Source organism: Thalassophryne amazonica, chromosome 10, assembly GCF_902500255.1.
Source record: "Thalassophryne amazonica chromosome 10, fThaAma1.1, whole genome shotgun sequence".
Taxonomy (NCBI): domain Eukaryota; kingdom Metazoa; phylum Chordata; class Actinopteri; order Batrachoidiformes; family Batrachoididae; genus Thalassophryne; species Thalassophryne amazonica.
The window spans coordinates 26,367,483-26,393,759 of record NC_047112.1 but is presented as its reverse complement, the minus strand read 5'-3'; the positions used below and the strand labels follow the sequence as shown (position 1 = coordinate 26,393,759).

Below are 26,277 nucleotides of genomic sequence, written 5' to 3'. Positions count from 1 at the left end.
TCACACTCCAAACACGATCCCAGGAGACAGAGGACAGGCAGCACACAAGCTGCAAAAGGCAAACGTTTCATGCATACAGACAATGGACCTGCCCTTAACTAAACACAGAGTCACTTTAAGTAGCATGTCTAATCAGCTACAGGTGCAGACCAACCAAGGTGCAGGTGACAATATCTAATTGTGTGTAGGAACAAAAAAAATGAGCACTAGATGGAGGTAAAGCAAAGACAGACTAAGAACTGTGAGGACATAGGATCACCAGAGGGTGCCAAATACTGAAAGGTGATAAAGGGCCAATTCAGAGAATACTTTACCAGAGAAAGGGTGAAACAGACAAGCTATGAAATCAGAGCAGGAAGCAACTGAGAAGGAAATGACAGAAACTACTGAGACAGATAGAAAATAGAGCAATGAGAAAGAAGACACGACTTAGACAAAAGCTGGGATGAAGTGTGAAAAATAGGAATAGAAGACAAAACCAACCAAACTGGACAGGACCAGAACAATTTATTCAATATATTGTTGCGCTCCAAGGGGTCCCAGGGCTATTGGTCACGTGTCTCGCACCCAGAATGTCAGATCATTTTTTGTCAAATCACTCACAATGTAGTTTCATGGCTCTCCAACCCCTCACAAAGTTCTCTCACGATTCTTGCACATTATGTCGCAGAGACTATTCCGAGTGCTTTGCTGTTTTAAGAGTATATTTCAAAATTCTAATTTACATTTTTGCTCAGTCTTAAGTTTTCTTTGCGACTGTTTATGTGTATAAGACAGGCATTTTAAAATAAACAAACATACAGATAAATAAATAATCTAAGATAAATAGCTTGAATTTTATCCTATTTCTTATATATCCTGACTTCTTCTGATTGTAACTTAAGCTAATATTAAGGGGTTTAAAACAATACTATCTTACAAATGTATGTTAATGGTATTTATCAGATGTGACTGTGTCCAGCAGTGTGTAGCTGGCGACAGGCCCCGTTAGCTGTTAGCTTGTTACCCGCCTTCTTGGTGTGGTTTGATTTAACTGGTTCAAAGTTCAAAGTTCACTCTCCGCCTTCTTGCCCAAAGTGGAAGCGGTTCCGTCCTCACGACAGAGTTGTTGGAGGCGTTGAGCAGCTTGTTCCAGGTCGCAGAAAGACAGCAGCAACACACTGAGGTCAGTGGTTTAAAAAAAACAAGGAAGAAAAAAAAAATGATGGTTTCACATTGAAACTTTCACAGGCTAGCTGTCAAGCTAAGGCTCTTCCTGCTTCGCATTCTAAACGACAAAACTTTTGATAACGTGTTAAAATAGCCCATGTATGTTAAAAGTTTGTAGTTCGTATTTCTTATCTGAAGTAAAGTTTATCAACCATCGTGCCAGGCTGCGATTATAATCCCGTTACTCGTTTATAAAAAGTCTGGAAATAGTGTGTGGTTTTCATTCTGCTTCAGACCATAGAGTGCAAAGTGAGTCAAACCAGTAATGCTATAAATGCGACTATTGCCTTTTTAAACGTGTCCCTTGCCGTGTGCGCTTTCGTTCATACTAGTTTTTCTTGTGCAGTTCTAACCTTTGAATCCCTTTAACCTCTGGCCTTTCATTTGTGACGTTGATCCCTGACTTGGCACCACATAATTCAGTTGCTGCTGGAGATGTTCCAGTTTTTCCCATTAAAAATCATAGATCGAACATTGATTTTTGCTCAGAGCAGAATATAATGTTTTTCTGTATGTGGTCTTATGACACAATAAGAAGAAGCTAGTCAGTTGAAATGACTTGCCAGTCAAATGAGCATTTCACATTTTAAGGTTGTGTTGCATAATGTGAATATCTGTTGTTGCACAATAACATGTTGTCTCCCTTTTACCTCATAGTATCACTGCAAATTATGATGGGTTTATCTCTAAAGTGTTATCTGGGTACATAATGTCAGACTTTGCTTCACAATAAAGCAAGTGGAGATCTCATAAATATATATATATATATATAAAAAAACAATTGTTGCTCAATGAAATGGTTTGGTCATAATGGAACCATGAAGTATGGTGGCCAAAAGAGGACACAACACGTCCACATTAAGACAAAACTAGCAATTGTGAAGAACGTGCGTCAATCAGACAAAGTATTACAGTTTGAGAAAACTCTTGCAAACAGACAATGCAAAAAAATATAACCTACAGCAGAGGGGTGTAATGATGAATTGTGAGTTTTGTTAATTGAAGTGTGTGTGTGTGTGTGTGTGTGTGTAAATGGACTGCATTTATATAGCGCTTTTCCATCTGCATCAGACGCTCAAAGCGCTTTACAATTATGCCTCACATTCACCCCGATGTCAGGGTGCTGCCATACAAGGCGCTCACTACACACCGGGAGCAATAGGGGATTAAAGACCTTGCCCAAGGGCCCTTAGTGATTTTCCAGTCAGGCGGGGATTTGTCTCAAGCCCAACACCTTAACCACTAGTCCATCACCTCCCCTATGTGACGTGGTGTGCGACACACACCACGTCACAGAACATCAGCTAGAGCACTACGTTCATAGAACTCAATCCTACGTCAATATCATTGCTAGTTTCCAATTCCACAAATTTTTACGCTGGAAAAAATGTTCAAGATCAAAGTCCTGTTAGAAGTGGCTTTTCATAAGCTAAAATATAATACAAAATATAGATCAAAAGAGCTTTCCAATGTTAAAATCAAATATCTGCTAAATCCGCAACACAGATGAGATGTGGATCAGACTTAGTTTATTCATTGAGAGTGTCAGTCTGCGCCTCATTGTCACAAATGAGAGTGATTGAGGCACTTTAGATTGAGATATAATGCAAAATGTACACTAAATAAGCCCCCCCCCCCCAAATTGGTCCGCCCTGCCTTCACTGCGCATGTGTCATTTTGGACCACAGCAGCACGTCTGAGTCTTACTCTTTACACCCAAAGTGATCAAAGGGAATAATGTGATTATTAACCATCAGATAACAACATCAAACCTCTTAAATCATTCTCATGTCAGTCCACTGACTCTCTGAAATGATGCAGGCGCAGCAGCAGCACGTCAGACTCAGACATGCTGCTGTGGCACTCTGATTGCTTCCCCCGTCTTTTATTATGAAATAATGCTTAATTTATGTGGAAATGATTGTTGTACAAAAACTGCAGATATCTGTCACTGAGATAAGAAACAAAGTGGTAATCGGTGAATCACTGCTGACGCTCAGAAATGACACATGCGCAGTGAAGGCAGGGGGACCGATTTTTTTTGGGGGGGGGCGGGGGCGTTCAGTCTGCGACATCAGATCAGACCCAGATCAAACTTTGTCAGGCAATAGTGAGTGCCAGTCTACACTCACTCACTCACTCATCTTCAACCTCTTATCCGGGATTGGGAGACAGCCCAATATGTTTTTATTTATCATGTTGAGAACCTGTAAGAGCTAGGTTTTAAGCCCCTTTCACATTGGCATATTCGTAGAGCTGCGTATTGCGGAGTTGTTTCATTTAAATACGCCCGAAATGCACACGTACTCAGCCTTTTTCCGTGTGCATGTGTTCGCTTTTTAATGTGTGCACACAGTCGCATGTACATTGCCGCTATTTCAAACCAGTTCATTCCTGCCGGCTGTGCAGAACACATCATTGCGCTTGGAAAATAGTGGACTGTATCATGAGGTTTTTACAGTTGAATTATTGCCACATATGTAGCCAAAGCTGCTATTTTCTGCCTCTGTGGAAGTGTGCTCTGTTCTCTACTGCATGGTGTGGTGCACGTCAGAAACAGTCGTTTAACATTATTATTATTATTATATATATATATAATTTTTTTTTTTTTTTTTTGTCTTGTGGATCATTTTCATTGTGAACAGATGCTGCTGAGTCTGGCTGTGGTAAAAGCTACTGTGAATGAAGGGCTGTGACTCTAAACTTTTAAAGCTCTGGCTGCTCCGATCAGGTCCGCTGATTTGATCAGGACATCTGATGATCGCACCGACATGTAGCGACGAGGCTTTTGCTTTAAAGTCACAGCGCTTATTGTTTGATCAGAGAGAGAGACCGACCGACCGTTTCTGGATTTCTGAGTTGAAGTTCGATTCCCTGTTCTGAGCACACACACGTCCATCAGTTACATCAGCTGTGAGCACACACAGACGCTGTGGGTTGTGTGATCCTGTTCTCATGTTCTCCAGCTGATTCCTCTGGATGCAGCACTCAGTTTTTGGTTGTGTACAGGAGTGCCGTGTTGCACAGACTTGCATGGAGTAACGCTGTGCTGCGCAGACCTGCTTAACCCTCTGGGGCCGACGCCTTCGTATACAATGGCTAAGACCAACTTTACTAAATTATAAATAACTTTTGAATTATATGAGATAGAAACTTGCTTTTTTTTTTTTTTTTTTGCTGAAAAGTTAACTCCGCAGACTTTCGAGACAGCCATGGGCCATCTTTGTACCCCTAGAAGCTGTGTGATGACGTGCGCAATGTGAGTGTCCAGTCGGAATTGGTTCACCGTCACATGGTTTTCCAAAATCCAATTGTAGGGCAGATTTACCTCACGTGAAAAGCCAAAGATCGTTTTCAGGAGTGATATGTTACTAGTTGGCCCGTTTGAATAGCCCCCTGGGTGCTCCAATGAGTAACTACTATTAGTACATACGCAGTGTGCCCTGCGCCATTACGCACAGCGATCAGTGAAAGCAGGAGCACACGGAGAGCCTCTGATGACAATGTCACGTGCTCAAACAGAGTGTGTAACTATCAGGATTGCTCCACTAGTTTGCATGTGAATGTTACTGGATAACTCTGTTGCTTTCTCTGCGTAAAGCACTGTTTACCATATCAATGGACAACAAAACGCATAGACCATTTTGTATATATTGTTCAAAATGTGCATTTGTGTTTATTGTTTGAACCTTTTTGTTGTACAGTCTTTAACACAAGACCTCAAATTACCTCTATAAAGTGCCAAAACAGTTGTTTATTATAGTTTGCTGTGTGTTTTGAATAAATGTGTGTGGAAAATTATTTTTCGCTTTATTTTTTTCCTTGCCTATTTTTGATTGTAAACCTTTATTAAACTTATAAAACACAACAAAAGCATATATATTCTGAAAGCACAGGTTGTCCTGAAAAAAGAGACATAAAACTTGGTTGTGGGATGCAGGGAGAGCTGTTAACAGCAATAATAATTTATGCCAGGCGAGTGAACTGTCCAAAAAATGCTCTCAGACCCCAGAGGGTTAAAACTGTGTCCAGCGCTCTACGCCAAAGAAAATTAAACATGCTTAATTTCCTCTGTCCTACGTGCATAGCCCTCAGCATACTGCTGCGTAGGGAGAAAAAACTTGACATAGAGGTGCTCGACTCAGCGTAGACGATACGCCACAATACGTAGCTCTATGAATACGCCAGTGTGAAAGAGGCTTTAGAAAACCTAAGCATCAACTCCAAGACACATTTACTGACTTCGAAATATGTATGAATCCACCACTGTCTTGTGTAAAGAAAACTGTCTGTGAAAGTGATTGTGTAAATTCAACAAAAGTTACCAAAAAGTACCAGTGACCTTAATGGCAACTAGACATGGACATTTGAAACTGAAAGAAGCTGACAAACAAGCTTATTTCAAGCTACATGTAGCTTCAAAACCAAACAAATGGTGAGAGCAGAGGGGTCCAGATATAAATGTTGAATGCAGTAATTGAAATGGATGCATGATAATATTACATCATGAGTACAAATGTTGTTAGTTTTAACCAGGAGCATAAATTTTTATTATTTTGTTTTGTAAAGCAGTGCTGATGTGCTGCCAGCTTTCACAAGGCCCCTGTTTTTCTCACTATTGAGCCTCCTGCCATGTAGATGTTTGTTCACATCTGGTTGAGCATTTGCTGCTGATACACAGGTTACAGCTGGTGGGCCACCCCTTGCAGCAGAGATAGAGCTATGCAGCTGTATGATAACAGAGTTCATGTCCTTTATTGACTTTCCTGTCTGACACATCAGGTCAAGTTTGTAATGCACTCATTAGCAGTGTTCCTGGATGCAGCTGCAGTTTCTTTCTGCAGTCTTACAGAACCCATAAGGAGAAGGCCCGGCCCAGTTTTTTCCAGTTCATGCCCTTGTTTCCTTTACTTGTGCTGTTGTCCTGTATCATAGTTCCTCCCATGTAATTTCAAAGTCCTTCACTCAGTTATTTTGAATAAATTAACTTGGGATAGCATCTATGTACCTCATTCAGTTAAGATTTAGAGGATGTTGAACCATGGGGAACTGCGGGTTCTAGGTGTGGTCGTTTGTACTATAAATGGAGGACAGCTGACTTTTAGGTAAAATCTGTTTACTGTTATGCTACATTTTTTTTTTTTAAGTATTGGCATTGAAAAATTCTTGGGTTTTATGAAAGTCTTTATTGAAGGTTTAATTAGGGAATAACCCTGTTGTGTCTGATTTGCGAATGTTCATGCTGGATTTCGGTCGCAAATATCTGTTTTACTGGCTCCGCTAACACGTCACCGGTAAAACTCATTTTCCGACCATAAAATCCAGCATGAACGTCTGCAAATCATCAGACACAACAGGGTTATTTCCGTTCTAATGCAATTCCATAGTTTGCACGTTTTTTTTCTGTAAGTAATTCGGTTGGCGAATCGTTGTGAAAGGGTGTGGCTCGTCAAAGCTTACCATGAAGCTGGAAATTCTGTGAGCAGATCCACAGATTTCTCCATCTCGTCACCTGCATTGAGTTAAATCCATCACTCAGTCCAGTTAAATCCATTAAATCCATGCATTTCGGCCTAGTACTAGTTTCTGTCGCTCTCAGCTGACAGCGCCATTGTTGACACCTGTGCAGCAACGCGGTCAAGGAGCAGAGTTATATATCAAATGTGAAACAGTCGAATGACATCTGCGTAGCAAATCAGTCAGGGTGCGGCATAATACATCAAATGTGAAACGGTTGAATATTTTGCCACCGTCTACTCAATATTTTATTGTCTGAAATCTCACATGATTAACCAATCAGATTGCCAAAATTTCAAGTCTCCCCCCCCCCCCCCCCATGGCCCACTTTCATCACTGGTAGGCAAACCACATGGGAGTGGGTGTTTCAGCTGTGGCTAAGTCCTGCAGTGAGTGCTAATGTTGCCAAAAATAATTTTTTTTGTTTGTCCCCCACCCCCAAGCCCCGTAGACATTGAGGTGATGTATTCTATTAAAACAAAAACCCAGCTGTTTCAGGACATGGGCTGCTTTTGTCTGCTGTTACTTTTAAGTAGAAGAGAGTTGTTCCACAACTGTCAACAACACGGATTCTTACTGTGCTACATTAGACACATGGTCAGGTATACACAAGAATTTGGGATGTTAAGCAAGAAAACTTGTTGGGTTATTATGGCTGGCATTTTAAAATCCTTGACTTGTAGCTGTGGTGAATATAACGCTCCACTCCTCCTTGAATGCTGGTGGTGTTGACAACACTGTGTAAAAGATTGGAGAGGATTATATGTGCTCCCCCCCCCCCCCCCCCAAAAAAAAAGTATCGCCAAAGGGGGTGAAACTAATTCCATTTATTTATTAGACTGCCATTCATTAAGATATTTTCAATAAAATGTTTATCATCAAAATATTTTCAAAATATTTTTTTATTTATTATTCTGTTAGAATAAATAACACAGTTATGGAGCCCATGGTGATTTTTTTTATTTCATTTTATTTATTTATTTTGCCCAGATTATTGCATTCCCTTGCAATAACCTAATATCACATTAAAGCTCATGGCCTATCAGAGCACACAGTGAGTGGAATCAGGTTTGGGGGGTGACTGAACGCATATGAGCGCGCGTGCACACACACACAGCTGACAGCAACAGGATTCACGAGGGGACGGTAAAAAAAACACAAGAAAACAAACGTTCATAAGCCACACTAACAGGTGTTGCTACTTACTATCACTGTTTTATAAATAAACTATATTTCATATGCAGTCTTACAGCTGTGCAAGGTGTAGCAACTTACTCCCTCATCTCTCGTGAATCCTGTTGCTGTGTGTGTGTGCGCGCGCGCGCATATGCATTCAGTCTCCCCCCACCTGATTCCACTCACTGTGTGCTCTGATAGGCATGAGCTTTAATATGATATTAGGTTATTGCGAGGGAACGCAATAATCTGTGCCAAAAAATATTAACCACCATGTCCCTAGTCGGGCTCCGTACACAATCTTGCACCTTTTAAAACAAAACTTTGGTGTGCTCTCCACCCACCCCACCCCCCCTTCAAATTTGTGCAGCCTCTATGACTATCACAACTTTATGATTTCAGGGTGCTTCAGTGTCGTCTTGCAAATCTAAATGGGGGTGGGGGCATCCAGATCCATCATTTCATGTTTTTGATTTCCCACTTTGACATGGTGTACTAGCCTTGAGTTGGGAGCCAGACTGCAGCATTTTTTTTTTTTTTTTTAATGTGGTTTCATCCTTATTGCATCATACTGGTGTCAAATAAATTAAACATGCCTGAGCTGTATTTCTGTTTATAGCCTGTAATAAAGCATCACACACACACACACACACTCTGCTCTGCAGGATGGTGATATATGCCATTAATATAAAGACTATTGGAGATATAGGAGTAATTCATCCTGAATAATCATGTAATGTGACATTAAATGTTAATGCCTTTCTATAGTAACAGATTGAATCCAGTACTCATGATGGCAGACAATGAGAAAATTGAGAATACTGCAGCTGCCGCAGCAGAACCAACTGCTGAAGACCAGGAGGTGAGCTGTGACCCAAAAGAATACCAGTTAGAAATTTTGAGTACAGTATTTCTGATACAGTAGAAAATAAACTGTTACCTTGCATTGTATAGTTTTGGTGAATTTCTACAAAGGTAAAGCCAGCAACACTCAAGTGTCCTTCTTAATAAAGGTTTAAATGACTCACGGCAAGGCAACAGGATCAGGAGCACAGACACGTTTCGACTAGGTCTCCACACACTGAGGAAGACCTAGTCGAAACGTGTCTGTGCTCCTGATCCTGTTGCCTTGCTGTGAGTCATTAAAACCTTTACGAGTATTAAGAAGGACACTTAAGTGTTGCTGGCTTTATTTTTATATTGACTTGGTTTTTGAGCCGTGCACCTCCACTCCTGGTCCCTGTGAGTGCTCGTTTTTCCTCTGCTTTGAATTTCTACAAAGGGCAATAATCTTTCTCTCCCCCCACTCCAGAATGTTGTTTCACGAGTGACCCATTTGCCCCTGGTCAGTTCAACTTGTGAGGCGGTGTCACACGCATACACTAGCACCAAAGAAAGTGTACCGATGCTGAAAGGGGTAATGGATGCAGCAGAGAGTGGAGTGCGAACCCTCGGTGCAGCAGCCACCACCAGTTCCAAGCCGATTCTTGACTTTCTAGAGCCACAACGTATGTCTTTTTCCCCAAAGTCTGACATAATTAAAAGGCAATGAGTGCACACATTCACATCATTGAAATGTGAAAGTATTGAGTAAGGTTGTTGCACATTACTGTTGGGAAGTGATCTGATGTCAGGTCTTTGTAGTTTATTCCCCATGCTGCAGTACTACAGTATATATGTATATGAATATATTTGAATTGTAGAACCTTTTTGTTTCTTGTACTATGTGTTGAACAGTTTTTTTTTTTTGTTTGTTTGTTTTTTCCAACATCTCCCATCCCCATTGCAGCCACCATCAAGGGATGATATTTCACTTCATTTATTTAATACATCATATTTGTCAGTTACATGTACAGAGGTTGGCCATTTTATTAACTCAGGTATTTTGTCACAAAAGATTTGCTGCCACTTACGTATATATAATACATTCAAGGAACTATTCTGGCATAAGGGGGCTACATATAGGAATCTTCTATCCATCCTTTTTTCCTCTCTCCATGAGATTATAGGCACGATTCCTCTGAAAACAGGTGGATTTCAAAGAAACAACATACATACGAAGCACGCCATATGAAGATGTGCATGAAGGAATAATTCCAATCCAATGCTGTTAAGCGGAGATATTTGGGCAGATTTATTTAATATATCATATTTGTCAGTTACATATACAGAGGTTTTTGCTAAATCAGGTGTTTAGTCACAAAAATGTATTGCCATTCATATAAAACATGCAAGCAACTGTTATTGCAGAGTGATCACAGAGCTTTAGTTTTATCTGGATATTGGCATTGGCAGTATGATGATTCTTATCTTGTGTTGCTGTTGTGCACTTGCTTTCAGTTGCTGCAGTAAATGATTATGCCATGAAAGGACTGGATAAAATGGAAGAAAAGTTGCCCATTCTTCACCAACCAGCAGACAAGGTCAGGCTTAAACTAGTGTTACATTAATGTTTCATTCATTTATAAACCTACATGGGGAAAAAATGTCCATATAACATTCTGGTGGCACAGATGTAGGGTTGGGTATCGAGAACCGGTTCTTTTCGAGTATTAAGAAATGATTCGATCCACCAATATCAATAGCCTTTTTGCTTAATGATTCCCTTATCGGTCCTTCAGAGTGACGGTTATTTTTGAGGGTGTTTGTCGGGAGAATGATCATTCCTCTACGTTGATTACAAACCCTGCAGCGGCTCTGTAATCAACCGTTTCTGCAGCGCGATTCCACTTTGAAGCGTGAACCATTGAAGCAATGCTTTGATCCACTAGCTCGTTGGTTCTTTGATTTGCTGCTCTTCAGAAGCGGCAAGTCTGCTTCTTAACCCCTCTCAAAGCCATTAAAATATCGTGAGTCACTTTTATGTGTATTAAAGTCACTAACTGGGACTCTTGTCTTGTTGCAGTCAAGAAACGAGAATCGTCTTCCTTTCTGTTGGCATAGCTCCAAATGCTGCGTGGCTCTCTGCCGAGGCAGAGTCCGGGCGGAATTAAAAACTTCAAAACAAATTGCCGCTTTAAATAAAATGACACCTCTTACAAACGTTGTAATACAGACAAGAAACTACAATCGACGAAAACATTTGTTTTCCTCTCGAAATGAAACGTGCTGCATTCTTTATGAATTACATCCTGACGTGCAGCTCAGCTCAAATGTATGGAAAGACATTCATGCCAGTAATGTCTGAAAGGAAATGCTTTTGACAAAAACTACAGATTTTGTTTATTCCTATTTATGGAGATCAAGGATCCACCATGTAGAGTTTATTATGTCCAAAGTTTATGGATCCAGTGACCAATTTCATATTTATTACCTCCGCCAAGGAGGTTACCCTTACCAAAAAGTAGTATATGCAAGTATGTTTCAAGTATACTTCTAGTTTACTTTTTATATACTTATCAGTACTATTTTTTGGCAAGGGTATGTTTTCGGTCGCGTTTGTTTGTCTGTCTGTCAGCAGGATAACTCAAAAAGTTTTGAACGGATTTTGATGAAATTTTGTGGAGTGGTTGGAAATGACAAGAGGAACAAGTGATTAAATTTTAGTGGTGATCCGGATCCCGATGCTAATGCGTTAGCATGTCTATGGCATTTTCAATGTTAAAAGTTAGCATTAAGCAATTGCAGCTGTCATCACGTTCGGGTGCGTTTGTTTTCAAATTGTAATATTTCTTAAATTTATTTTTGTTGAAATTTTGTGGAGCGGTTGGAAATGACAAGAGAAACAAGTGATTAAATTTTAGTGGTGATCCGGATCACGATCTGGATCCCGATGCTAACGTGTTAGCATGTCTATGGCATTTTCAATGTTAAAAGTTACCATTAAGCAGTTGCAGCTGTCATCACATTCGGGTGCATTTGTTTTCAAATTGTAATATTTCTTAAATTTATTTTTGTTTATGTATTAATAATGTAATGATTATTATATACAATTTTAGAGAAAGAGACAAAAAGAAATAGATCACTGTGCCAAGGAGGGAATCTCTTTAGGGTCAGTGACCCTATGGCCTTGTTTAGAGAAGTGTTTCATAAATGTTAAAAAATTCATATATTTGCAGTTTAGTTGAATAATAAATTGAATTTTGTCTCTTATTTGTTTTTTTGTCTATAAGCACATGCAATATCAGTGCAGTGGTGGGCACACTTCCGATAATCCGATAACAGATAATTATCGAAGATAATGTTTTCATTATCGGATTATCTTTTTAGATAAATTTAAAAACCATCATCGGACTAATTATCTTCCGATGAATTACCGTCCGATAACTTTTACACCAATAACGTACTAAAACTAAGCTGAACAGTGAAAAACATTTTTAAAACTGTTAAAGCTGTTGAGACCTACCTGTTAAAAGTTTCCTAATAGGCATGTTGTTCTACCCTCTGCAAACAGAAACCACTGTATCGTCTGTAAGCAAAGGAGAACTGGTGACCAAAAAAAAAAAGTAATTTCCTTTAACACCATACTAATATAATCGCAGTGTCACCAAGTCATCCAGAGGCATACATGTTTAACTTATGGTTCAAATTTTAACCACTCATTTTAGACAAGTTATTTAAAATTATTGTCATGTCTGAAGTTTATAAAGTGAAAATATCAGATATAGGTCATCTCAGATGTTCACGACAGGACAAATGCATTTCAGACACACTGTTCAGGGTCCACAGATAACAGCATTAAACTCTAGTGCCTAAAACTCTCGTGAATATATTCTCTGGGTTTATAGACGTTAGTGTATTTGCGTCTGTTAAATTCCACGCATCTTAAATGTAGCAGACACAGATTATCTGGAATTTTGTTTGACATTTTTTCAAGGCCGCTACTGCCATCTACTGGCCAGGAGTGTTCATGGCAGTATTAAACATCTGGGTACATGGCTGCTCTCAAAGTGTTGGTATTGTCCATTGTCCAGGCGCTTTTTGTGTGCATATATTTGTTAACTTTGTTTTCTAAAACTACGGTTAGAAGTAATTCCGACTCCTTATCGGTCCACACGAACGAGGTTAGCGCCATGTTTTTAGTTTTTGTGGAAGTGACGACAAGAGAATAAGGCTCCTGATTGGATAGAATTTTAATCAGTACCGCCACCCACAGGTTTGGCAGACTAATTGCAACACATTTATACGGTTTGATGTGGATGGATTTTTTTTTTTTTTTTTTTTTTAAACGATGTAGTGTGGATGAAGTTTTTTCCCCAAACTGAAAGGGTAAGATATTCGGTTTTACAAATACCTGACAACGTGTGTACATGGCCTTATGTCTGTGAAAGGCACTATATAAATAAATTTACTTACTTACTTACTAATATTGAGTGCACATTTTACAACATCATAAAAGTTTTAAAACATGCAATTGTGATGACACTTCCAGGGCTCTGTAAAAATGCCTGTTTTTACAAATAAAAATGGAATATTTTACAAAAGCACATTTATCTTTAAACTGACACACGTCACATTAACGTGTTGGTTTACATAATGGATTACTGAACCAATCACTGTTTAGCACTTTTACCCAGAATGTTTTGCGGTCTGTGTTTGTTACAAAACCTCAGAATTAGTGCCTTATTCAACATTAAAAGATATGTTATATTTTAACTTTGTACAAATGACAGAATTGACATTAATGGAGTTATTCTATCAGTATTTTCAAAAAACCATAAGTTAGTATGACTTTATTTTTCAAGACCTCCGCCTGACCAGAGTGTTGAAATTGATAGGGAGGTGGCGTTATGGCTGCTCTCGGTGTGCCTCTGTGGTGGGAGCGCTGTTGTAAACAAGTGCTTCCAGCAGGGACAGACTGTTGAAAGAAAAATGATTACGATTAGTAAAGAGTTGATTTCGTGGGTGCTCTCAGGATTTGTCTGTGCTGCTTCCTGCAGGGGGCAGCATGGTCAAACATTCTTACTTATTCTTTAGGTCTTTTACTGCTTTTGATGCTTTCAAAAGTGATCGTGTTAAAAATCAATTTCAGCTGTTTAGTAACTGCAAATGTCCCATAGACAACACCGGAATTTATCGATTATCTGTAACTTCCGATACATTTTTGGGTGGTTATCGGTTTATCTTTATCAAAGATAACTTTTCAGTTATCTTATTATCTGTTATCGAAGTTAATTTTTTGGTTATCTGTGCCCACCACTGTATCAGTGTCAGTGCTCAGATGACAGTAGCTTCTGGGAAAGGTTCAAGTTGCAATAAACTGTGATGCCAAGCGCTAAGGATACATGCTATCCAGTCACAGCAGATGAAACTTTTTTTACTACTGAGCAAACATCATTGTTAGACTTTTTTAGGTTTAATGATTCCACGGCGTGTAGATGTTATGGCGTCAGTGACCCCATGGCCTTGGCGGAGGTTTGCTTCTAGTTTACTTTAAGACTCAATAAAATGTTGTTCAATTTCAGTTCAGTTTAATCGGCTTATAAAGCGCCAAATCACAGCAAAAGCCGTCTCAAGGCGCCTCAACGTAGAACAGTTCAACATAAAAAAATTTAAATAAATAAAAATTAAAAAATTCAAATTCATAATTAAAAACATAAGTAAAAGAATAAAACAGATAAAAATAAAAACAATTCATAAGAAAGAGAATTAAAAATAGGCTTTAAGTCTTGACTTAAAAATGTCCATGGACTCTGCCTCACAGTCGCAGGAAGACCGTTCCACAGAGCAGGTGCACGGTAAGAAAAAGCTCTTTGACCCTCTGACATAGAAAACCTGTAAAGCCTACTTTTAGTACACAAAAAATTCACAAGAGGAATCGATAAGGAATCGGATCGATAATTGTAGTGATATCAAGAAAATCTTATTGATACCCATCACTACACAGATGTCTGTAAATGTAACTGGTTCCATGAGATAAAGCACATTCAGAGAGCAACTTTCCGAGCAACCGTAGAGATTTGACATTTTCACATTTTCTTTACGTAGGATTTCTGTGTTCCACTGTTGCAACAATTTAAATTTAATTCAATTTAATTCATTTATATAGCACCAAATCACAATAAGGTTGCCTCAAGGCGCTTCACACAAGTAAGGTCTAACCTTACCAACCCCCAGAGCAACAGTGGTAAGGAAAACCTCCCTCTGAGGAAGAAACCTCAAGCAGACCAGACTCAAAGGGGTGACCCTCTGCTTGGGCCATGCTACAGACATAAATTACAGAACAATTCACAAAATGAACATGAAATGTTGCCGGTGCATAGGACGGTTTCCGGAACAGATACCACACCCATCTCTGGATGGAGCTGCACCTCAAAACGTGTGCAAAACATCGAATTATTTCCAAAACTTTGACTAGTTTATGCAGACGTAAGCATTTGTGCTGCACTAAATTGCTAAGCACTCATAGGAAATTAATTTAGAAAATAACACCCTGCCTGGTAGACATTAATATTTAGTTTTTATGTGGATAATGACACACAGAAAAATACATTTATTGAGCACAGAATAGATTTTTTTTTTTTTTTTTTTTTGCTCAGAGAGCAAACATCTTTTCCAAAGATTTGGCCCATGCACGCCAAAAATCATTTCAGTATTTATTTCATGCTCACAAATTAATCAAACTGTAGGAGTGAATTATGTCACACGCAATAAGGGGTGGGTGTGTGTGTGTGTGTTCTGTACAGTCACTCCATCACTCAGTAAACGCCTTCATGTGTGCACCTTGGAAGTTAGGTCCCTTAAAAGTGCACTTTTTGTGGTGGTGGGTGGGGGTGTGCATGGGGGGGGGGGGGGGGGGCTGTTCTTATTTAGGGTTTCAACAACAGAAACATGCATCTCTTCCTCACATAAAGTCTTTATGGAAGTACGGTGGACTGTGGTCACAGGTGAATGTGTCATGTTTATTTTTGTCTGCTCTTGTGTTAATCTGTGTGTACATTCCCATCTTGTACGCATCTCTCTGCTTGTAACACCGTTGATGTAACACCACACAAATACACATTATGATGTAATACTTGATGTGTTATAGTCTCATCTCACAGTCCTGTCATAACGTGGATTTGTGTTCAATCATTGTGGAGTCTGTGGCTAGTTTAACTGTGGTCTGTAGTTCGATTCTTGACATGTTGGATTGTCCTTGCCTTTTTACACCATGATGGTAAAAATTGCTGAAATTTTCAAGACTGTTTATTTGTGTACCTCAAAGATACTTGAGTTAAATAGTCTTTACTGTAATGCTGAAGGCAAAAATTGCTGAAATTTTAAAGACTTTGTTTATTGGTGTTCCTTAAAGATACTTTATTTAAATAGCCTTTACTGTAACTCAGTACATACTGTCAAGTATTATTGTACGAAAATATCAGCAAGGAAATGAGTAAGAGGCAGTGAGTAAGAACACAACTTTGGCAGTGGGTTAAACTGGCTAAATAACTTTAAAAGAGATGACCTCTTGCCACTAGCTATTTTTTAATGAATATATATATATATATATATATATATAAATATATATATATATATAAATATATATATATATAAATATATATATATATATATATATATATATATTTGGTACGTGACAAGTTTGACACTACAAAAACGCAGTCTCCTGTCACCTGTTTCTGAAAGGGCAAAAATGAATATGTCAGAGTTGTGCAGGAAATGTATAACACCAGATTTCCTCTTTCTCAGCTGGTGTCTGACACGGTGGGCATGGTTTACCAATCAGTGACAGGGGCCAAAGATGCAGTGATGGGAGCTATGATGGGTGGCATGGAGAAGACCAAGGCAGCCGTCAGTGGTGGCTTCAACACTGTCCTAGGCACCAGAGTGGGACAGATGGTCAGCAGTGGGGTGGGCCTGGCCCTCAGCCGATCTGAGAACTGGGTTGACCAGAACCTACCACTCACTGAGAGAGAGCTGGGTCAGTAGATATTCTAAATATGGAATGTATAATTGGCTCATTAAATAACAGGGAAACTAAAGAAAACTTTGTCTAATGCTGGGGTAGAGATGGAAGGACTTCCAAATCAAAATTATGCTAATGGTGAATGAAATTCTAGGTAACTCCAGTGCTTTACCCAATAATCCTCAATGCAGGGCCACAGGACAAACTTCACAAATGACTGTCAAAGTAAACCTGCCTCTATGCAATATTAAGTCATCACAACAGGAAGTTAAGGTGAAACAGCAGGTGGATGTGATCTGGATGGAAAATGTTTCCACAGTGACCGGACCTATGCACCTGAGTGGTTGATGCAATTCATAGCCAATGGTAGCAGGACATTCCAGCAAGCCTTCCTTCTGTTATTTTGGCATGCAAACCATCTAGATTTTCCAGCACCCACAGATTTGACACCTGCTAGTGTGATGATATGTTTTCTTGACAACTGTGCTCTGAGTAATGGCAAAGACGGGTCGTCATTTCTCCAACATGGCAAATATGTGATTGCAATGCTAATCGTTTGGTTGCAGCAAAATACCACGAATCACAGTTGAGGGATTCTATATTTATTCAGACCCACAGACCCACCAGAATAATCTGAACAGATTTTTAAAACAAATGGGTCACAAACGCACAGGGATTCTATATTTATTCAGACCCACAGACCCACCAGAATAATCTGAACAGATTTTTAAAACAAATGGGTCACAAACGCACACTTTTTCACATTGAGGGACTGGGGAAAGATGACTGAGCTGGGGCAGGAGAAAGGAATGAGCAGTATGCTAAATCCTCCTACAGGTTTTAAAATGTCCTTCTTTTAGATACAATTTGGTAAATTAGGACAAGATTTCATTTTACCTCTGTGGATTAATATCCATTATTGAGATATTGAAAACAAAATGTCCTATATGTAGACATTAAATGGCGATTGACTGAAAATGTGTGTATGCCATTTTACTTTCAGCTGCTGTGGCTGAACCTGCAACAGGTGAGGTCACAACCACACCGACCAGTCCCAGTTACTTTGTCCGTCTGGGGAAACTTTCTGCCAAGGTGCAGGAGCGAGCCCTGGAGCAATCTCTGGTCCGTGCACGACACGCTAGGGATGCTACCTACGCTTCAATGGCTCAGATCACAAGTACGCTGGATTTGCTGGAGAAGGCCAAAACCAGTTTGGGTACAACAAGCAGCCACGTAGAAAGCGCTTCAGAGCAGCTGCTGCAGAGATGGAGAAAGTGGAGGCAGGAGCAGGTTGTAACTCAACAGCCTGAGACGGATCCAGATGGTAGCAAAGATGAGAGTGAGGTCAGGGGTGTAGAATTTTTAAACAGTATTTCTCCTGAATTTCACAGCATTTGCAGTACTGCAATAGACAGTGCATTACATGCGATCCATCTTAATTTTCACTACTACAACCCCAATTCCAGTGAAGTTGGGATGTTGTGTAAAATGTAAATAAAAACAGAATACAATGATTTGCAAATCCTCTTCAACCTATATTTAATGTTCAGACTGATAACATTTTTGTTTTTGTGCAGATATTTGTTCATTTTGAAATGGATGCCTGCAACACGTTTCAGAAAAAGCTGGGACAGTGGTATGTTTACCACAGTGTTGCATCACCTTTCCTTCTTCAGTTCTTAAACAGTCCGGGGTCTCTGTTGTTGTAATTTGCACTTCATAATGCACCACACATTTTCAGTGGGCGACAGGTCTGGACTGCAGGTAGGCCAGTCTAGTACCCGCACTCTTTTACTACAAAGCCACGCTGTTGTAACACGTGCAGAATGTGGCTTGGCATCGTCTTGCTGAAATAAGCAGGGACGTCCCTGAAAAAGACATTGCTTGGATGGCAGCATGTGTTGCTCCAAAACCTGGATGTACCTTTCATCTTTGATGGTGCCATCACAGATGTGTAAGTTTCCCATGCCATGGGCACTAACACACCCCCATACCATCACAGATGCTGGCTTTTGAACTTTGCGCTGGTAACAATCTGGATGGTCTTTTTTCCTCTTTTGACAAGAGGACACAACGTCCATGATTTCCAAAAACAATTTGAAATGTGGACTCATCAGACCACAGCACACGTTTCCACTTTGTGTCTGTCCATTTCAAATGAGCTCAGACCCAGAGAAGGCGGCAGTGTTTCTGGACATTGTTGATATATGGCTTTCGCTTTGCATGGTAGAATTTTAACTTGCACTTGCAGATGTAGCAACGAACTGTGTTAACTGACAATGATTTTCTGAAGTGTTCCTGAGCCCACGCGGTAAGATAATGCAGTGCCACCTGAGGGATCGAAGGTCACGGGCATTCAGTGTTGGTTTTCGGTCTTGCCGCTTACATGTAGAAAGTTCTCCAGATTCTCTGACTCTTCTGATTATATTATGGACTGTAGATGATGGAATCCCTAAATTCCTTGCAATTGAATGTTGAGAAACATTGTTCTTAAACTGTTGGACTATTTTTTTCACGCAGTTGTTCACAAGGGGGTGATCCTGGTCCCATCTTTGCTTGTGATCGGCTGAGCCTTTTGGGGATGCTCCTTTTATACCCAATCATGACACTCACAATTACTGTTCTCAGTTCCCAAACGCTTATTGAGTGTTGTTAGAAAGAAAGGTGATGTAACACAGTGGTAAACATACCACTGTCACAGCTTTTTTGAAACGTGTTGCAGGCATCCATTTCAAAATGAGCAAATATTTGCACAAAAATAATAAAGTTTATCAGTTTGAACATTAAATATCTTGTCTTTGTGGTGTATTCAATTAAATGTAGGTTGAAGAGGATTTGCAAATCATTGTATTCTGTTTTTATTTACATTTCACACAACATCCCAACTTCATTGGAATTGGAGTTGTACCTAAAGAGGTGAATGCCAGTGTTGTGGTGCCTCGATGCTCAGGCTCAAGCCTGTGTATGCTTGTGTGTGATTCACCAGTCTTATATTTGTGCCTTGGTCTTGAGGATTTGAGCCTAAAACTGGTAATGGGCATACCACTGTATTCTTCTGACAACACCTTCAAATGTCCAAAACAGTTTTCATATCAAGGTTTACAGCAGGTAAAATAATTATTTAACATGTCACCATTCTTCTCAGTAAAAGTAAAAGTGTTGAACATCTGAAGAAAGGGAGGTGCAAAAAGGCATGGAAAGCCAAGACACCAGCTGAAATCTATCAGTAATTAGAAAGCAGTCCTACCCTTTGCTAGTGCAAATTAATGTCAGCTAGTTCATTCCCAACCATGGGCGGCGCTAGAGGGTGCTGGATTTTCATAGCACCCCCAAGAAAATAATTCTTCATTTATTATTTGAATTTAATTTCATCCCATGTTTTAAGGCCTTGTCGACTGAAACTGAACTTCTGCTATGCAATCTTTTTCTTTGTCATTTTCAAAAAGTGTTCCATTCAATAAATATCTCTGTTCTCACAGATCCAATGAAACCGCTTGAAAATGTTGTAGTACATATGCCCGGCCTCTATGTAATGCTTCTATAAACTAGAAGCACTCAGAGAGTGCAAACCTCCGCCAAGGCCACAGGGTCACTGACCCTAAAGAGATTTCCTCCTTGGCACAATTTGAAGCTACATCAAATCTGATGACACCTTACTGAATCAGTACAGATTCAGCTACAATTTGGTGTTAGTTGTGCATCTCTAGCTTCATTTGTCACCTCACACTGACACATTTTCTATTGTCCCTATATTTTTGCATATTCTGGATCACCAAATCCGGATCCGATCATCACCAAACTTTGTTGTTTGATAGAACATTTGACTATGTTACACCCTAATTTTTTTTCAAGCTTTTCTGCCTTGCTTTTGTGGAGTTAGAAATTAGAATGTCAAAATTCCCCCTATCCCGCAATGGTGAAGAATCATTTAAAAAATTCCTGGATCCGGATCGTGATCTGGATCACCACTAAAATTTAATCACTTGTTCCTGTTGTCATTTCCAACCACTCTACAAAAGTTCATCAAAATCCGTTCAAAACTTTTCGAGTTATCATGCACTGTTTTGAGTTAACCTGCACTGTTTTAAATGTATTAGAGCCTTTGAAAGTTTTTTTTTTTTTCCAGAGATCCCAAAGAGCAGGGAGTTACAGTAGTCAAGCCTAGAGGAGACAAAGACATGGAAGACTTTTTCAGCATCAATGATTACGTCGTACTGCAGTGAGTGTACGAGGTCTATTAGAAAAGTATCCGACCTTATTTTTTTCAAAAACCATATGGATTTGAATCACGTGTGATTACATCAGACATACTTGAACCCTCGTGGGCATGCGAGAGTTTTTTCACGCCTGTCGGTTACGTCATTCGCCTGTGGGCAGTCTTTGAGTGAGGAGTCGCCCACCCTCTCGTCGATTTTTTTTCATTGTTTAGGAATGGCTCAGAGACTGCTGCTTTGTTTGATCAAAATTTTTTCAAAACTGTAAGGCACAACTAACTGAGTGGACACTGTTCGATAAATTCAGCTGGTTTTCGGTAAAACATTTAACGGCTGATGAGAGATTTTGGTCTGTAAGTGTCGCTTTAAGGACGGCCCACGGCGCCTGACGGCAATCTGCGCTTCAAGGCGGCAGCGTCTCGCCGTTTCAAGTTGAAAACTTCCACATTTCAGGCTCTGTTGACCCAGTAAGTCATCAGAGAACAGAGAACTTTCAGAAGAAGTCGGCATGAGGAGTTTATTCGGACATTCCATTGTTAACGGACATTTTGTAATGAAAGAACGTGCGGGCAGAGTCGCATGTCGTGCCGGACCCGACCGCGGGGGGTCGCGACAGGAAAAACACCTCCGTTGGAAACCTTAACGGAAAGTTGGAACATGCCCAAGCTGTTAAACAGTTTCTCAGTTACTCACTTGTTGAAAGCCATCAAAAGCCGCCTGAATTTTACAAATGGTTTTCAACACGGAGGTGTTTTTCCTGTCGCGGCGCACACAGATTCGCCGAGTCATCACGGAAACGACTCGGCAAATTTGCGCGCACGTCTTTCATTAAAAAGTGTCCTTAAACAGTGGAATGTCCACATAAAGTCCTCATGCCGGCCTCTTCTGAATCTTCTCTGTTCTCTCACGACGTACTGGGTGAATTAAGCTTTAAATTAGGATGTTTTCAGCTCGAAACAGGCCGACGACAGCGCCTGGAAGCGCTGCACGACGTCCCGCTCCGTGGGAAGTCCTTACACCGACAGAAACACCCCATAATCTCTCATCGGCCGTTAAACTTTTCACCGAAAACCAGCTTAATTTCTCGAATAGTGTCCACTCGGATATTCCTCACAGGTCCAGAAAAAATTTTGATAAAGCAACGCGCGCCGTCTCGAGCAGCGTGTGAAACAAAGGAATTCAGCCGAGAGGGCGGGACCACAGGGAAATGACGTCACCGACACGTGTGAAAAAACTCACGCATGCGCACGAGGGTTCAAGCATGATTGGTGTAATCGCACATCATTCAAATCCATATAGTTAAAAAAAAAAAATAAAAGGGTCGGTTTATTATCTAATAGACCTCGTAGTTTAAATTTGCTGAAATGGTTCAGCTTTTGCTGCCCAAATATGCATGAGTGTCACTCCTGGCAATTACCCCTCAGAGAACACTGCCTCTGAACAGCAACCAAATCATTGATGCTTTTGCTCTTAATCACAACAACAGACTCACTGTGCTGTTATGAAGACATCAATGGTAGGTGAAATATTTTTTTCCTCTGCCTGCTGTTGGCATTTTTCCCCAGAGGATATAGGCTACATTTGTAGGTCTGTGGATATTTATATTGAACAGTAGCCTAGGTTTGTGTGTGATTTTGGTTCTGTATGTCATTAATGACTGTCGCAGATCAGAATGTGGCTATGTGTACACATGCCTGTGAATGTGGCAGAGGTGTAGCAGAGAGACACACGAGCTCATAGCATCCTCATAAAAATGCCAAGCTTCCCCATAGCACCTGCAGAAAAAAGTCTCTGGAGCTGCCAATGGTCCCAACTGATGACCTGTAAGGTGTCTTATTACCAAGGTGTCTCACAAGAAACATCTCACGATGGGTAAAAGTAAAGATCTCAAGATCTTTGCAACCTTACTGTTGCAAAACATACTGGTGGCACTGCTTACAGAAGGATTTCTAAACTATTGAATGTTCCAGTGAGCACTGTGGGGCCATAATCCAGAAATGGAAGTAATACATTCAACCGCCACAGCCTGTATGCATGCTCACCACGCAAGACTCCACTGCTGAAGAAAAAGCATGTTGAAGCTTGTTTTAAAGTTTGCTGTACAACATTTAAACAAACCTGAGAAATACTGGGAGAATATAGTCTGGTCAAATGACACTAAAATTGAACTCTGTGAATGCCATGATACACACCATAAAGGGCACTGCAGAGCACCCCAAAAACACCACACCAACAATGAAGTTTGGACGTGGGAACATCATGGTGTGGGGCTGTTTTTCAGCAGACAACACTGGCAAACATATAATTTAAGGAAGGATGAATGGAAAAATGTACTGAGATATTCTTGATAAAAATCTGCTGTCATAGACCAGGATGATGAAGATGAAACCAGGGTGGACATTTCGGTAAGACAGTGACCCCAAACACACAGCCAAAGAAATGGAAATAAAGCTGCTACAACGTCCCAGCCAATCACCGGACTTGAATCAAATAGAAAATCTATGGCAAGGACTAAAGACCAGAGTTCATAGAAGAGGTTAATGGAACCTTCAAGATTTCAAGACTGTGGAAGAATGGGCCAAAATCACAGATGAGCAGTGCATGTGACTAGTTTCTCCATACAGGAGGCATCTTCAAGCTGTCATTGACAACAAAAGGCTTTTGTATGAAGTATTACATTTCAGTAAGCATGTTCAATAATTGTTCTCAGTGTCATTCTCTTTTATTACACATAACTTGATTTCTATACTTATTTGTTTTGGTTTCTTTGCATGTGTGGATTACCTGGATTTTTACAGACATTGGTGAAACTTTCATGTCTGTAGGACCTTTTAGCAGTGGACTTACTGCCAAAAATGGTGACGTGATCAGTACTTAATTTACGTGCTGTATGTTTTAATGAACCCATAAATGCATATCAGCTAAGAATTATACTATAATCAGAAGAATTGGCTGTGATAAGAAAACCAGGCCTCAAATGGAAGCTAGCGTTTCTGTGACATCATTCTCTAAAGTTACTTAATATAGCACAATTCATAATTAAGGGTTTTTTGTTTTGTTTTTGTCCTTCTCTCCTGTTTACAGGAGCTGGAATGGCGGGTTCTGACCATGGTGCGTGGTCTGAGTGACAATCTGCGATCAGCCTGCTCCAGCGTGGTGTCAAGCGCACAAGGTTTGCCCGGTGCAATCCAGGACCAGCTCACCAATGCACGACTATCAGCTGAAGAACTGCACTTGTCTCTGGGGAACACCAGCACCATTACACCCCTCCTTCTGGAGAAGAGCCGTCATCATCTGACCCAGGTACAAATCTGGCTGCAAGCACAGTGGTGCTGGAGTTTTTATTTTTGTTTGTGCATATTTTCTACACTCAGGTTAATTTCTAATGCAAGATATTTGTTTGGATACTAATGTGTTCCTTATCTCAGGTGCGACACTCTGTGGATGGCGTCATGGACTATCTCCTCAATAACGTGCCACTCAACTGGCTGGTGGGACCGTTTGCCCCTCAGATCACTGAGCGTACGAACGATGATACACCAGTGGAGCAGACAGCCTCGCAGAGCTAAACTTCTGTTTTCTATCACCACGAGTTAAAATAACTTTATGGCAGAAGACTGGACAGATATTGAGCTGGTCCAGCAAAGAATAACAAATGAAAGCAATCTTAAATTCATGCAATTGTTTCTTTAGGACATACCATTAAGTGTTAAGATTACTGATATGTGGTAGTGTTGTTTTTTTTTTTTTTTTTTCTCATTTTTAAGTCAGTGGAATTCAGTTATAACTAAACATGCTATGGCTTCAGTGTATGCACTTGTGCAGTTATTCATTCTCCTGGAAGATTTTTTTTTAATCACATCAGTGTTTATGCCTGCACATCTTTGAGTTTTGTTGTTTTCAAGGAGATTAAAACATTCCTCAGACAAATATGTAGTTCGTGTCAACATTACATGTTATGGCAGGTGTGTATCACTGGCAGGGTTGGGTAGGATTACTTTGAAATGTAATCAGATTACAAGTAATCCAAATGTATGTACATACATACATGTAATCCACAGGTATTCTTTCAAAGTAATCCTACCCAACCTTGATCACTGGTGTCTTGTCAGAATTAAATGTAGGGATCTCATAGTCCAACATTTTTACAATGGACACTTAATTTTGTCTTTGCATCTGTGGTTTGGTGAATTTACAGCAAGTAAATGAGTCCACCCACCACTTTAATCATATCTTAGATGTTGTTCTGACTTATGGTATGGAAATAGAAGACTTAACAGTATTCCCTGAAAACTCCCTTCTGTCTGATCACTTCTTAATAACATTTACATTTACCCTGATGGACTACCCTGCAGTGGGGAATAAGTTTCATTACACTAGAAGTCTCTCAGAAAGCGCTGTAACTAGGTTTAAGGATATGATTCCTTCTTTATGTTCTCTAATGTCATATACCAACACAGAGCAGAGTAGCTACCTAAACTCTGTAAGGGAGTTAGAGTATCTCGTCAATAGTTTTACATCCTCATTGAAGACAACTTTGGATGCTGTAGCTCCTCTGAAAAAGAGAGCTTTAAATCAGAAGTGTCTGACTCCGTGGTATAACTCACAAACTCGTAGCTTAAAGCAGATAACCCGTAAGTTGGAGAGGAAATGGCGTCTCACTAATTTAGAAGATCTTCACTTAGCCTGGAAAAAGAGTTTGTTGCTCTATAAAAAAGCCCTCCGTAAAGCTAGGACATCTTTTTACTCATCACTAATTGAAGAAAATAAGAACAACCCCAGGTTTCTTTTCAGCACTGTAGCCAGGCTGACAGAGTCAGAGCTCTATTGAGCTGAGTATTCCATTATCTTTAACTAGTAATGACTTCATGACTTTCTTTGCTAACAAAATTTTGACTATTAGAGAAAAAATTACTCATAACCATCCCAAAGATGTATCGTTATCTTTGGCTGCTCTCAGTGATGCCGGTATTTGGTTAGACTCTTTCTCTCCGATTGTTCTGTCTGAGTTATTTTCATTAGTTACTTCATCCAAACCATCAACATGTTTATTAGACCCCATTCCTGCCAGGCTGCTCAAGGAAGCCCTACCATTATTTAATGCTTCAATCTTAAATATGATCAATCTATCTTTGTTAGTTGGCTATGTACCACAGGCTTTTAAGGTGGCAGTAATTAAACCATTACTTAAAAAGCCATCACTTGACCCAGCTATCTTAGCTAATTATAGGCCAATCTCCAACCTTCCGTTTCTCTCAAAGATTCTTGAGAGGGTAGTTGTAAAACAGCTAACTGATCATCTGCAGAGGAATGGTC

At 40.0% G+C, this 26,277-nt stretch overlaps 1 protein-coding gene across 2 annotated transcripts; it reads left to right on the top strand.

Moving 5' to 3' along the window:
• The first annotated feature begins 1,024 nt into the window (after positions 1-1,024).
• plin3 (perilipin 3) lies at positions 1,025-24,874 on the top strand. Of its 2 annotated transcripts, none has more exons than XM_034179611.1 (8): positions 1,025-1,165; positions 8,677-8,764; positions 9,215-9,410; positions 10,243-10,325; positions 16,531-16,762; positions 17,751-18,091; positions 24,046-24,264; positions 24,390-24,874. In XM_034179611.1, exons 2-8 carry the CDS (start codon positions 8,693-8,695, stop codon positions 24,528-24,530), a joined length of 1,284 nt encoding a protein of 427 aa, XP_034035502.1. In that variant the 5' UTR covers positions 1,025-1,165; positions 8,677-8,692; the 3' UTR covers positions 24,531-24,874. The 2 variants fall into 2 exon arrangements, with proteins under 2 accessions (XP_034035502.1, XP_034035503.1); XM_034179612.1 differs by having other exon boundaries at positions 1,038-1,165; positions 8,671-8,764.
• Positions 24,875-26,277: the final 1,403 nt, after the last annotated feature.

What these genes read in the sequence shown, in the direction of transcription:
- plin3 (XM_034179611.1), top strand. Translation starts at nt 8,693, where the DNA reads ATGATGGCAGACAATGAGAAAATTGAGAATACTGCAGCTGCCGCAGCA. An exon ending in CAACTGCTGAAGACCAGGAG is followed by an intron (nt 8,765 to 9,214) that starts GTGAGCTGTGAC and finishes CCCCCACTCCAG; the next exon opens with AATGTTGTTTCACGAGTGAC. An exon ending in GCCGTCATCATCTGACCCAG is followed by an intron (nt 24,265 to 24,389) that starts GTACAAATCTGG and finishes TCCTTATCTCAG; the next exon opens with GTGCGACACTCTGTGGATGG.